At 40.1% G+C, this 15,061-nt stretch overlaps 1 protein-coding gene across 2 annotated transcripts in view; it reads right to left on the bottom strand.

The window, feature by feature from the left end:
- The window catches only part of kctd12b (potassium channel tetramerisation domain containing 12b), a 29,064-nt gene extending 16,684 nt beyond the window's left edge, over positions 1-12,380 (bottom strand). Inside the window, exons 1-2 of one of the 2 annotated variants that reach the window (XM_077235669.1) lie at positions 12,085-12,380; positions 11,027-11,922 (exon numbers count right to left, since the gene is read on the bottom strand). In XM_077235669.1, coding sequence (XP_077091784.1) covers positions 11,027-11,870 — 844 coding nt within the window. In that variant the 5' untranslated portion in view covers positions 11,871-11,922; positions 12,085-12,380. Of the gene's footprint in view, positions 1-6,921; positions 7,260-11,026 lie in introns of those variants that run through there. The other variant, XM_077235670.1, reaches the window with a different exon arrangement.
- Positions 12,381-15,061: the final 2,681 nt, after the last annotated feature.

Below are 15,061 nucleotides of genomic sequence, written 5' to 3'. Positions count from 1 at the left end.
CTTAATTATCATAGAGAAGAAAAAAGTCAAGTTATATTGTTTCTGCACCATTTGGGTTGATCACATCCTGCGCAAATGGTCATCAATTGTAGAATGGTAATGAGTGTGAGACACAGAGAACCATATCAGACAATTGGCTGACAGAACTTCATTAAAGTTCTCTTCTTCATTATTACTTAACTTCTGAATTAAAATTATAGTTACTTCAATGGAAATCAACAGTTTGAAGATGCAAGTTGCAGTTTCAGTGCAGCTGCAAAGGCTCTACACGATCCCAGCCGAGGAATAAGGGTCTTATCCAGCCAAACCATCTGTCATTTTCTAAAAAAAAAAAAAATATATATATATATATATATATATATGTTCCAATCAACTAAGGATGTTACAAATCTGCCAGGAAGAGGACGTGTGTCTACAGTATATTGTCCTAATGGATGGTGAGGAGGAAAGTTTGAGTGGCAAAAGACTCTCCAAAGATCACAGATGGAGAATTGCAGAGATTACTTGCGTCTTGGGGTCAGAAGAAAAAAAAATCAAACAACCCCTACATCCCCACATGTTTCTCCAAACTCATCAGGCATTATAGGAGAAAACTCAGAGCTGTTATCTTGGGAAAAAAGGAGATCGCAAAAAAGTATTTAATAAAAGAGTGCCAATATTTGTGGTTAACGTGTTTAGAGAAAAACATTTATTTCATAATGTAATTCGCCCTCACTTTCAATTCTTTTATTTGCAAATTTATTTTTTACAGCCATTTTTGATCATATTTACCAGGGGGGCCATTAATTCGGACCACAACTGTATTTGTATGTATATATATATACACTTTTATATATTGAAAAACTCCATCTCATTTTCTCCTACAAATTCAAAATTATCCGACATCGTTGTTTTACCTTTTATTTATAATTTTCTTTTGTACATGGCGATTGACTTAGTCTTTTCACGTGCGCTTTGTAAACACTAGGTCGCTACTTCCGCCTACGTCATGTGGCGCATCGCAGAGCTAGTGCAAGATGAGCATTTGTGATTCAAAAGTATTTAAATGTTGTTGTTTTTTAGAATAAGACCCTTATTCCTCGGCTGGGATAGTGTAGAGCCTTTGAAGCTGCATCAAAACATCAATTTGGACCTTCAATTTTTTTTCGACTGAAGAAAGAAACACTTGAATATCTTGGATTACGTGGGGGTGAGTAAATTATCAGGAAATTTTGATTCTGAAGTGAACAAATCATTTAAAACACAGGCCACAGGTGTTACAACAGGAGCAACTTCATTTACATTAGGAGTGGGAAACTGTAACAGGATAAGAGATTTGAGATTTGGATGTTCTGGGTTCATTCTGACACCGGTGAACCCATGGTGTTTCATGTACTTTGTTGCTGCTATGCTGCAATAAACTTCTTTGAGATCTGTAACGTCCTCATCATTTTTTCTTACATTCTCAACATATTTGCTTCTAGTTTGCTCAGCAGAAGCAGTTTCAAATTATTTACTTTCATAGATTCACTTGACTATGGGAACATCCTCCAAGTGTGATGGCGTGAACGTGCACCCACTGAGGAGCTGTCCGTGCCATTACTCCTCAGATTTCTGTTCTTCAGGAATACAGTTTATCTGCCAATGCTTTTTGAAAAGCCTTGGGTTTATTATTTCATTATTGGATTTTTTTTTTTACCCTGTTTCCTGCAACCCACATAGAGAAGCGTTTTGTTTTTCCTCGAAGTAGCCTCTCTGGCGCTAGAGGCCGTTCCCTTTCCAGCTGTCTGCAGTGATCACGAGAAAGCAGAAGAGCAGTGAAGCAGTCCGGACTTCCCCTTAAAAACACCAGGTCTGTGGACTCACTTTGCAGTGCAGTTACACTCTCGCAGGAATGTAGACCTGAGGTCAGCAACTAAGGTTTCCCATCCTATGGGTCCAGAGTGCCAGTCCTGATCAAATGGGCCAGAAATGGAGGACTGGGGGGGATTGTGTCAAACTGCAGAAGCGTATTTGCCTTTCCTCCCACTGGATTCTGTTCTGTCAGTCCCAGAGTCTTCAGAGTTTCGGGCAACAGCAGACTGTGTGTCTTGAATCTTCCCGTCATGCTCCATGCGATGATGCCTTCATAGTAGGGGAAACCGGGGCTAAAGGCGCACGGGGGGAAAAGTTGCATCCTTTTTGCTAGATGGCACAAAAACTTGCCGCAGTACTTTCCAAAACAACCGGTTTTCAAGATGCACGCCGAAATTTGGCTGATCTTTCACCCGATCGCAGACACCAACGCAAAGTTGATTCTGCGCTAATTTGATCTAATATTTATTGTTTTTTAAAAATGTTTTAGCTTTAAGGAACAAATAAGAATCGCTAAATTATTGAATATATTTTGAGACAAAGGTCTTCTTAATGATTTTCACTTTTGTCCAAGGTAATTAAAGCAACAGTTTTTCAAACGGAAGACTTTACCATGTGTTGACAAGACATGGTGAGATTCAGATGGTAAATACAGAGATAATCACTATATTTATAATAAAACAAGCATATTTAAAAATATGATATTAATCATTATTATATAATAAATAAATATTTATTGTTACTACTGTAAATCTATATTAAATTATAATGGGATATCCTTCAATTCAGAATCTTTAAAAAATTTTATTTTCAAAATATATTTTGATATTATAATATTTTAATGACAGTATATTTATTGAACAAAAATGAATTATTTTATTTATCAAAATAAACAGAAAATTGTACCAACTTTGCTCTTTGTGATTGTTTTGAACAATTGTTAACTTATTTTAACTAAAACAGTGGTTCCCAACCACCAAAACACTGCACATTTTGCATGTCTCCTTTGTCTGACACACATCAGATCTTTGAGTCACTGCTAATGAGCCGATGACCTGAATCAGATGTGTTTGATTGAGAACATGCAAAACGGGCAGTGTTGGGGGTCTCCAGAAATGTGGTTGGGAGCCACTGACCTAAAGTATTTGTAATAATGTGTGGGGTAGACGGCCCACCTTGCCACCTCACAAGATTTTTAAAGAAAATAAACCACTTTTATGATTTATTTTTTCACACAAAATCTGTTTCTCCATCAATGTTCAATACAAACATATACTTGCAATTTTCTGCAATCATAGACTATGGGAGTAGTGAAAAGTACATTTTTCGTAAGGTGTGCCTTTAGCCCGTTGTACCCTACATGAGATGTGCCTCGCTTATGTCATTGCAGACGGTATCCCTAAGACTGGGAGGGGTTTTCAACGCTACTCAGTCACCCGTTCAAGAAGGTCTGTGACACATAAGCATAGAACGACTCTACATGCTTCATACGTAACAGGCTTTCTCTATTCTGCACGCCCTGTGCCCCAACCCACTGATAAGGTGTCACGTGTCTGTCCTGTCTTGTTTTGCACTTGTCTTTTCCAGAGCCGGAGCCAGTGCCAGTGTCTGCTCCAGAGCCGGAGCCAGTGCCAGTGTCTGCTCCGGAGCCAGTGCCAGTGTCTGCTCCAGAGCCGGAGCCGGAGCCAGTGCCAGTGTCTGCTCCAGAGCCAGAGCCAGTGCCAGTGTCTGCTCCAGAGCCGGAGCCAGTGCCAGTGTCTGCTTCAGAGCCGGAGCCAGTGCCAGTGTCTGTTCCTGAGCCGGTGTCTGTTCCTGATCCGGGGTCTGCTCCTGAGCCGGTGTCTGCTCCTGAGCCGGTGTCTGCTCCTGAGCCGGTTTCTGTTCCTGTGCCGTGGTCGCCCGAGTGGTCGTCTCCGCCCTGGCCGCTCGAGTGGTCGTCTCCGCCCTGGCCGCCCGAGGGGTCTTCACCGCCCTGGCCGCCCTTGGGGTCTTCACCGCCCTGGCCGCCCGAGGGATCTTCACCGCCCTGGCCGCCCGAGGGGTCTTCACCGCCATGGCCGCCCGATGGGTCGTCTGCTTCGCCCTGGCCGCCCGATGGACTGTCTGCGTCGCCCTGGCCGCCCGATGGACTTTGTGTTTCGCCCGGGTCTCCCAGGACTAAACGCTTTGTCCCTCCCGTCCCACCCTGTTCTGTCCCTCCCGTCCCGCCCTGGTCTGTCCCTCCCGTCCCGCCCTGGTCTGTCCCTCCCGTCCCGCCTGATGGAGCGTCTGGTAGCCGCTCCGTAGGGAGGGGGTAATGTCACGTGTCTGTCCTGTCTTGTATTGCACTTGGGTGTCTTTGTTATGTTGGGCCATGTGCTCTCGTTATTGTTTGATCCCTCCCCCTTGTTACCTGATTAGTGTTTGAGTTCTTCCACCTGTTCCCTCTTGATTTGTTCCCTTTTTAAGTCTCCTCTTGTTTGCAGTCTTTGTCAGATCGTTGTCATATGTTTTCCCAGTTTCCGTGTGATGGTCTTTGTGTTCAGAGTCAGTGTTTGTTCTTCAAGTTCAGTTTTGTTTAAAGTCTCATTTATTGTGTTTCCCCCCTTGTGGGTTTTTGCTTTGTGTTTTGTTTTATTTTGTTAATAAATTATCCGTTGCTGCACTTGAGTCCTCCTCTCCACTTTTTGTAACTGTAACGTGACATAAGGTGTCTGTCGTGACCCCCTGGAAGCGACAGATTCTCCACATTAAAACAATTGGTTGTTTGCAGTGTAACTGGTTTAGGTTTTCGGATCTGTGTCTCTCTTAAAGGAGCAACCTTGGAAGATCCTAATCAGAGCAGATCTACTCTCCCAGGTTGAGTTGGTGGCATCCCCATCTGGAAACATGGAAACATTGTTTTGTCTTTAGATTGGCTGTTAATGTGCATGTGGCGATGATTGTTTGTCTTATCTATAGTCAGGCAGCCAAGGTTACTCATGTAATCGATATGTTTCACAGTTTTGTGTGCGTTTTACCTCAAATTCTTTAAGATGCTGTTTTCAATGGTTTCGTGGTTTTTCAATGGTTTAGTTACTCAGTCTGAAACTGAGTACAAATCCACCCACATCCCTCTGCCCCCACAGGTCTTTTTTATTGTGTGTTATTTGGTTGTGAATTGAGTATGTAATAGCTGTAATTATTTACTACTGTATCTCATGAGATGACACCTAAATCACTTTATTATTGAAGTATTTGTCCAGAACTACACACTGCATGAGATCCAAAGAATGTGAGGTTCTGAAAGTCATTTATTTGGAGACATGCTACACAGAAAAATGCACTACTATGATAGTAATCTGACTGTAATTGGGAACATGCAAATATTGCGAAATGCAAACTATACAGTACAAGTTAGGATTGAACCATACCAAAGTTTACATGAACTGCACCCGAATCAAATAAGATTGCATTGAAAAACAGGCATTTCAGTTTGAGTGGGATCTTATTGGATTCTTTGCTCACACTATTAGGATCCCTATGGGTTGTCAGTTCTGATTTATAACAGAAATGATTGCAATTTTTACATTCCTTCAGGAATCTTGTTGCTCAGATCATCTGGTTTGAAAGAATTTGACGAGAAGTGTCTGTACTGAATTACTGATCAGTTTGAGACAAATAGTTGAGATCTCCTTTGAAGGTTTGGGATCATTAGCCCCTTTTGCACCTAGTAGTTATAGGAACTAGCCACCAGGGTGGTTCCCCGATGGCCATTTTCCTTGTTGCATGTTTTGCATGTGCTCGACCAATCAGCCTACACTTACGTCACTAGTTGTTCCTATTGTGCTGGGTTAGACCCTACTCTGAAGTAGCAGATAATTAAAGGGCTGTTCACACAACACTGTTTTTGTAACTAAAAACGTTACACTTTTTGTGTTTTGGCCGTTATTTTACACGACAACAGCATTTTGGGTGCCTGAAAACAAACTTTTGATAACGGGTTTCAAAGTTATATATTTTTTTCCAAAAACGGTCTTCATGTAATCCACAAAAACGAGAGTCTCTAAAAACAATGATGTCATGCACATGCGTATTAAACGTATATGTTCAGTCTATAGTGTCTATAGCATCGCCATATAATGGCCTGGCGGCAGAATACATGGTTTTTAGTTGTGGATTCGTGTAAATGGGGATCGTTTTGACAATGGTGTTGTCTGTACGTGGAAAGCTCAAAAGAAAAACGTTTTAAGCATATCGTTGTTGTGTAAATGTACCCTTAGTTCCCCCAAAAGGCGTTCCTTGAATTCAAATCATTCCCAGTTCCTGCGGTGCAAACACGCCTAAAAGCAGGTACTTCCGTCATTACTTCTAGGAACTATGAAAAGGTTCGTCCGGTGCGAGAGCCACTTTTTTCTCTGTAGGAAACCCAGAGGAGTAGGAAACTTTTACATTTGAAATGAACTTCTGTCTTGAAGAAACAATTGGAAAATTAAAGCATGGCCGTAACCATGTCTAGAACATTGGGGGGGATTATTTTTTTTGGGGGGGGGGGGGGGGGATTTAAAGGTATTTAAGGGAATAAACAAAAATAAGTAGAAACGGTAAACAGCTGTATGTCTAATTGTAGTAATGAAATATTCTATTTAAACTATTTACAATTAATATTTTATTTTAAAAACTTGCACACATTCAGTTTTATTTATATGTCTAATATCTCCAAAACTCAAAACATTTCTTGTCTTGTCACATTTAGTTAACTTATGAATTACATAAATCATGTAAATGATTCATATTTTCTATTCAAAAGGGAAACTCTTGATAAAGTTTGAGCATATTACTGTCAGCTTTAAACATTTCTATCATAAAACAGTTGTCAAATATTAAATGTTTAGCTGTATCTTACCCCGCACTCTTTCAGTAGTAAAACTAAAGCGTTGTGTTGGAATTCACACAAGTCTTCCGTGAAGCACCGGCTAGAGCAGCATCAAGAATATCAAGTATTGGGGGGACAATTTGGCAATATCTAATTATTGATGGAGACTAGGCTATGGTGGTTATGGCCCTGCATTAAAGTTTAGTAATTTTAGATTTTTTTTTTCTATGGGAACTCGAAAACAGCTCAAACAAAAGGGACACGCAGCAAAAGAAAAGCACAGGTCATCAGTCCAGATGCGGGAGAGTTTCTTCCTCTCTTTCTCAGCCTCAGCAGAAAAGTTTCAAACGCCTCTGTGTCACTGCTTACTTTACTTTACCATCACCCCCTCCACACACAAACCGAGAGCTGTGCGCTTTCCTCCAAGGATGTGGATTATTAGGGTGAATCAAACGAAAAATCTAAAAATGGGTCATAGAAAAATCCCATTATGATTATTGGGGGATATATCCCCTTCAATGCCTGATGAGTGTGACTTTGGCTCACTGGAGTTCAGAGGCAGGCCGAACGGCTTAACAGCTGCGCCTGGACCCTATAAAGCACACAATGCAACAAATTATACCGCTGCCCAGAGTGAAGGATCGACAGTTACACTGGGGATTTTATGGTACCACGTCCACATTATATTTACGCAGTAGTTCTAATCCATTTATTCACGTTTTGAGCATAGACGGAAAATTACATTTCCAACTTAAACTGTCGTAAATCTTGAATGCTTTAAAGCACAGACTTAAAGGTCCCATATTGTCAGAACTGAACTTTCCTGGCTTTTTTCATGATAATAGAGATCGAGGGGCTATGAAACTATATAAGTTTCAAAACAGTCGATCCACAGTAGCTGTGCCTTTTCACAAGCTGTTGTGACTTCCGTATAAATGTGATGTCAGAACTACTCAGTCACCGCATTCAGTCAACTTCCCCTCCAATGGTGGCTCACTTAGAAAACAACAGGCCAATCAGAAGAGAGGCTCATGAATATTAAGAAGACAGGACAAAATTGACCTGTTCTTGGCAGAGTTCCTGAGAAATGAGCTGTGAAAATATATTGAGATGGTTTTTGGTACTTATACCGCAAATATATAATCTTAAGGACTTCAAAGCCTTAAATAAAACTTCAGAAAGTTGCACAATATGGGACCTTTAAGTTTGATCTCTTTTTAAAGATGACACTTGGCAAATTATTACTGAAGTGAATTTTTTTTTTTTTTTTAAGTTACCAAAAGTTTTCACGAGATGAAATCCATCTCCCATTCATTCACAATGCACTCATTTTTGACCGCGAGGAGCACAAGTCACTATTTTGTTTCAGGACCATTTAACCTTTCCGAATCATGTCCATCATTTTTTTTTTGTGTTCACATAGCAAGTGCCAAAACCTTTAGTCTCTGATTGGCCATTGTATTCACACGCTCAACGTATACAGTATGCCTCTGATTGGCTACAATGATCAATGCTTCAAAAACATGTTGTCTTTGACACTCTTCATCGAGCGCTTACACAGATTACACATGACTGTTTGAGATATATATATCATATATATTCGTCATATATATTATATTAGGGATCCGCTGATAGGCGCCTGCTTTTAAACGCATCCAAAGATGTCATTGTTGATCACTGTAGCCAACCACAGACATATGTTGAGCGTGTGACCACAATGGCCAATCAGCGATGTTTAAGAATCCGTTCAACAGCGCTCAAAATGCTGGTATCATCACATTTTTTAAATTTCAGTACCGACTTGGTACCAAAGTAAGTAATTTTCACAACTCTAGTTGGCTGTACTGAAGTGGGGTTTCAGGCCTGTCTGATTCACTTTCTCTCATCATATACCAGCTCAGAGATGGTGATGTTTCAGACACCTGGACAATAGCTCTCGTGTCACTGATCTCAGGTTATCTGTTTGAACATGGCTTCTGTAATAACTGAGCTTTAAGACGTGTGGTTCCCTCACTGGAGTGAACTGTGAGCTGCTCAGTGTTCCAGCACAATCTTAATTAGATAGATTAGACACAGCAACACAAAGGCTGGTTGGGTAATCTGCTTTGACTGAGCTGGTTATAGGTTTGTCCTGGTTTTCATTCCGGCCTATGTTCACGCTTTGAAGTCTCGGCGGAGAATAGCAAGAACAAAATGAAAGAGAGAAACTGTGAAGAAGCATGATAACAGAGGCTTCAGCGGAGAAGAGACGTTGGGGGACAAAGATTTAATAATCTGATCTAATGCTTCCATGTTTCTTTACTTTCACTAAGCAAAGCAGATCTGCCAAATTCACCCTTCAAAAAATTGCTTCCAGGGTTTATAAGACGGAATAAACAAAACAAAATCTCACTGTTTTTAAATTGGCTTAATCTTTTATGCTTGCAAATTGGTATTGAATATAGAAATTTCTCTGGTGAATAAGGCTCAGAAATTGAGACACGAAAGACTGCCTTATCTAAAAAAAGCATTCACTGTTACTTTCCTTTAATCTTGACTTCGTTTTATTGATGAAACTTGAAATGTGTTTGTACAGTATATCATTTTTGGCCTGTTTCGATAATGTTCAAATACATTAAATACATACATTTGTTTTATATTTAGGACACATATACTTGTTGAATAATTGTGTTTTATTCATGCTTTCATAAAGACACTTTGAGGCTAGCAAAAAAGACTTTCAGGAAATTAAGATTAAGGGATTAATTTAAATTCTGATTGACATAAAATAAATTACTGGATGATATTTATTATCCCAAATACCATCTCATAACTAAAAGCCCACTGCGAGATTGTGTGTTACAGTTTATAATTCAAGCCTGAGATTACAACGGATGTGTTTGTAGGAAATACCTGAAATTTAAAGCTCTTAAAGACACAAATCACACACACAAAAAAAACCTAATCTCATGAAATAAAAATATAGTCTCTTGCTTAATATCCAAACATCAATTACTGAATATAATTGACGATACATGTATTATCATTACATTTGAATAAGATAAATTTAAAAAGACATTAAATTCATTAAACAACACTAATATTAGTATATGGAAAATTAGAAAAGTAAGCAACTGAAATGTTTGATTGATAATAAACAACAAAATTCAGTATGGCTAATGGTACAACTGAACTGGGAACTTGACTTTTCTGAACTCACATCCTCTAACCTTACACAAATAAAACACTGGAAGCGTCTAACAGCCAATACAGCCCTGAAACTTCCAGGCGATGTTATACCGTTCTGCTCAATTAATGCCTACTTTATAACCTGCCTTGACACAGCTCACTAGATGTATAACGCTAGTTAAAAATTAAAATAGTGACACGTGAATATACTCAATGCAAAACACCTTTTTTTCCACTTGAAATATCCTGTATTATTACTTCTTTTGGTCTCACAGTGACACTTGAATATCCACATGCAGTAACTGCAAATATTTGTAAAGAGGGTTTTATAACATTTGGTTACACTTTATTTTAAATGAACGTAGTTACATTGTACTGACGCAAATAAGTATCAAGGGTAACACTTTATTTTACAGTGTCATATATGTTACATGTACTTACCATAGTAATAACAGTAAATTATGCATAATAACATGCAACCAACCCTTTAGCCAAAAACTAATCCTACCCTAACCCCTATAGTATAAGTACATGTAGTTGCTTAATAATTCTCAGTACTTAAATACATAATTACACTGTAACAATGACACCTTAAAATAAAGTGTAACTGTATTAAGTAATATTAATTAACTACATGCATTTAAAGTAGAGTAGTTACTTGTAATTATGCATAATTTACTGTTATTACTATAGTAAGCACATGTAATAATGTGTAACTACGTCACCTTAAAATAAAGTGTTAGCAACCCTTTTTAAAGCCTAGTGGATTCCCTCTCCTTTTGGCCTCAGGGTTACACATGATAATAATGACTTAAAATTACATAATATCTATTTCTCATCAAAAATGGCCATCAGCTCAAAAGCTTTATAATACGTCCAACAATTTGACTGACAGAAGAGAAGCCCTTCCGAATGGCTCAAGCCTCCTAGATTAGCAGATCATTTAACAACAGTGCAACACTGTGTTTCTCACAAGCTGTAAAAGCAGAGAAAGGGGAAGGCAGTCTCTTGGTGAGGGGGAGATCGACGGGGTTCAGAAGGTTAGTTGTGAGACATTAAGGGGTCGGGCGTGGGAAAGTCTGGTGAAGGTGGTGGGGTTTGAGATCTAGAAGCTTTCTACGTGTATTGCAGGAGATCTCTGGTCTGGGAGGCAGGGAGGAGACGCAGGAGCACGGGATTAAGTTCACTCACGGTAGAATACATATTCGGTGTAGTTGGCCCAGATTTTGTCATCAGTCTGCTCGTGGGCGAAGGCGCAGGTCCCTGTGGAGTTGCAGGCCACCATGTGGAAACCGGCGTCGGCTAACCTGTCAAACGCCTGCTCCAAGAAAGTAAACTTTAGGTAATAGCGTGACGTGTAGCGCTCTGGGGGGCGATCAGGGTCACGGCTTTCGTTCAACGTTTCCCCAAAGACCTCCTTGGCAAGAGAAGTCTTCCCGCACACCATAATCCGAGCCACTCGTCGAAACTTGGCGTCTGTTTGACTGTCCCGGCCGAGAGTGTAGGAGCCCCGGTAGCCGATGGTGATGAACCCGGAGCACTTGCCGTCTCCGGCGCCGGACGCCAGGCTTGAACAGGCGGCCGCCCCGAGGGAGGCGAGGTTTCGGGCGATTTCGACGCTGGGTGAGGGATCCTCGGGGTCGCTCTGGCAGCCCTCGTCGCCCAGAGAGTTCTGCTTACTGATCTTCGGTGCCAACAGTTTAACCAGATCCGGGAGGTTGAAGAATTCGGCCTCCCGCTGAAGCCGTCCTCGCTCCGGGAAATGATCCGGAAGGACGAGCTGCTGGTCCCGCATATAGTCCAGAATGTAGCGAAACAGAAAGCCATCTCTGTCGACGAAAAAACGACCTTTGGTGTCACGAGCCAGGTTTTTGGTGCTCTTCTGGCTGAACATTTCCCACAGGAGGGAGTCTGGCACACTTGTTAAAGTCGAGTAGCGGGTTATATACACCTGACCTCCTACGTTCAGTTCGATAATTTCTGGAAAGGCCAGTTCCTCTACGGGAATGCCGGAGGCGTTGTCGGGTAAAGCCATATTTCAGAATACTAAGACGACACTTGGTGAAGGATTTAAAAAGTCTGTCGACCTGGAACAAGTGGATTAGGCTATTGTAAGGTCAGAGATATGTGACAAATACGTCTCCAGTTCACAATCACAGTTGCAAAACACAATTTATACATAATAATCCTTCAGAAAATGAGTTCAAAATTCATGGAAATCAGCATTTATACGGCTCAGAAAAGCTCACGGATGTCAAACACTGCCAAGCAAATGCACAGAGTTTTCAGATGATGTCCCTTTCATTTATCCATGTCCATAATCGAAGGTTTTGCAAACGTCCAATTCACAGACACCTACCGTCGTCAGTCATACTGAACAAGTACTGTTGAAAATGCCATCTAAAGGGCTGATTTTAAGTATTACATGTCCGTGGAAGAAATAGGTGTAAATAAAGCGTTGTGGTGATCCATTTCTCACAGGATGAGTGTAACGGAGACCCACTCGCTCATTCTCGCACTGTGCGCACTGCAAACTGGACCATAATAATCCCGCGCTCTGGCCACGCCCCTATATTGTCACGTCATCGACGCTAACCCCGCCTCCGCGTTTGTAGCGTCATCCGCAATCGTGTATAGAATAATGCATACCACATGAGACGAAAACTCCAGTTGTTCTACCAGAGGTCTTTTAATTTGCAATTTCTTACACTTTGTTATCTAACGTATCAGTGCAAAAATAATCAATTTTAAGGCATTTCATTTCATGAATGTGGTTTATTTTTCTATGTTCATTATTATCTTATATTTTACATATTATCTTATAATTGATTACATTATTTCTCTGGTAATAACATTATTATTAGTGTTACTAGCATTATTATTCAATTGATCAAATGTTTTGGAAGTTTTTCTGCATTTTATTCACATTAGTAAATGTGTTAATCATATATTTTCAATTATTTTTTTTTTTAAATGACATTCAGATTAAGTTGAGAAAGTACCACACAATAATAAAATATAATGAAACACTGACATCTAGTGGATAGAAAGCCATAACCAGACGTTTCAGAATCACAAAAAGAGCTTCATTACCACAATTTCTCTCTCTCTCTCTCTCTCTCTCTCTCTCTCTCTCTCTCTCTCTCTCTCTCTCTCTCTCTCTCTCTCTCTCTCTCTCTCTCTCTCTCTCTCTCTAATAATGCAGTTCATCACTTATTAGATGAAGTTAAAAAAAACGTATCCTTTTATGGATTTATACCTGAGAGTTTGTGTTTGGATGATGTCACCCTCTGGGTGGTTACACCGCAACCGCGTCACTCGTATCTTGATCACGAGCCACTTTCTCTCATTACTCAACTCCTGTAAAGATCTACCTTTATAGATTCAGAAGGAGTCCGATGTTATAATATTCTCTTCTTTGATTATTACTTTCCCACGACACACTCGGTTGTGACTGGTTGGCAACCTTGACTGACTTTGTAAAGTCCGTCGGGATATCGCTACAAATCTAACTTTTTCATACAGTCATTTATGATACCCCAGAAGGATTCTTACTCCACAGCAATAAACAGACTGGGACAATACTATTCAGAGTTTTGAGGGCAGAATGGATTATTTCTTGCAGAGGCTAAAGCTAAATACACCATGGGCCAAAAACACAATTGCATTTTAAGGCTTGCCCTGTCTTTGTTCAATATATGATCTCGGTGTGTTCTTCTGAGGGTTGTGCTCTCTCTCTCTCTCTCTCTCTCTCTCTCTCACACACACACGCACACACACACATACTTATTTTGAAAAGAAAATAAACCAGTTTTAATGATTAAAGTATGCGATTGATGATCTAATTGCATAAAGCGATGTTTTCTTCTAAAAAATATTTAACTTAAGGCTCACAATTAAGAATATGAGTATTTTTACATATAGGAGTCAGAAATCGTCCTAGTTCCTTTAACACAGTTTGTACAATTTTTATATCTTGTACAAATATCTTCTTCATCAACATGGACGGTTACCATATTGCAAAATTTACCATATTGCAAAAAAAGAAGAAGAAGAAAAAACCCCGAAATGAAATGAAATCAACCTGACACGGCCTCGCTTCATTCAGAAAGAGAAGCGCTGGCTTTAATTGATTGCACCCTGCGTTCAGTGTCAGCACTTTTCCAATCTTTTGTTTCTGTACTGTATAAAGGGTTCTTGGTGAAAGCTAGTGAAGCTTGAAACTAACCTTGAACAGACTATTTTGTTCCACTATGAAAGCAAGTCACAAGGGCATTTTATGATTTATTTTCTATTTTATCAGAAAAGCTGAGGTGACTTTGCACTTTGTGCCATGCAGGTGAAAAATGGATCCCATTCCTCTCCCTTTTCCATCATTTTCTGTAAAATAAGAAAAATGAGACTAATAAACATGTTGTATGAGTTTCTACCTTCTGCTGAACACAATGCCGGTAACCAAATAGTTGATGGAGGCCATTGACTTATTTTTTTTCTTACTATGGAAGTCAATGGGTTTCATTTTTGTTTCAATGCTCAAACTTTAAAAAAAGCAAAAGTAATGGAAAATTACTGCTTCACAACATCATTAATGGAGACGTTCTCTTATCTGTCACTCATGAATGCGTGTGTCCCTTGAAACCACAAAGAAAAGAAAACCCAGCACAGATGTATGGTGGCTCTCTTGAACCTACACACAGGTTAATAAGAAGCCTTTAAGGGTCTTTTCAGTGAGACATGGTCAGAAAGATGGGTGGATTGAAGAGAAACTGTGTCAGGCACGGCGTTTTATGTTGGTTCTGAGTTTGTTTATTTTGTGATTATTAAAGTATTGGACCTTCACCAGTTCCCACCTCCTTCTTTCGCTGAACATCTAACCGCATTACAGAAATGGTATTACTTGTTCTGAGTAGTCTAATGGAAAGAATAGCTGATTTGTATTTGAATGCAATACTGCGCCTATTTAAGAAAGCATGAAATACTTTATCCTCCTTCGTGGAAACAAATAAACATTATTTCTGTCTTTAAGCCAGACAAGGATAAGTATAATTCAGCCAACTAGGCTTATCACATTGTATGTGTGTGTGTGTGTGTGTGTGTGTGTGTGTGTGTGTGTGTGTGTGTGTGTGTGTGTGTGTGTGTGTGTGCGTGCGTGCGTGCGTGCGTGCGTGCGTGCGTGCGTGTGTGTGTGTGTGTGTGTGTGTGTGTGTGTGTGTGCGTGCGTGCGTG

Source organism: Siphateles boraxobius, unplaced genomic scaffold, assembly GCF_051911475.1.
Source record: "Siphateles boraxobius isolate OS27281-9 unplaced genomic scaffold, OSU_SipBor_1 2, whole genome shotgun sequence".
In the NCBI taxonomy this organism is placed as follows: domain Eukaryota; kingdom Metazoa; phylum Chordata; class Actinopteri; order Cypriniformes; family Leuciscidae; genus Siphateles; species Siphateles boraxobius.
This window is presented reverse-complemented; position numbering and strand designations above follow the sequence as displayed.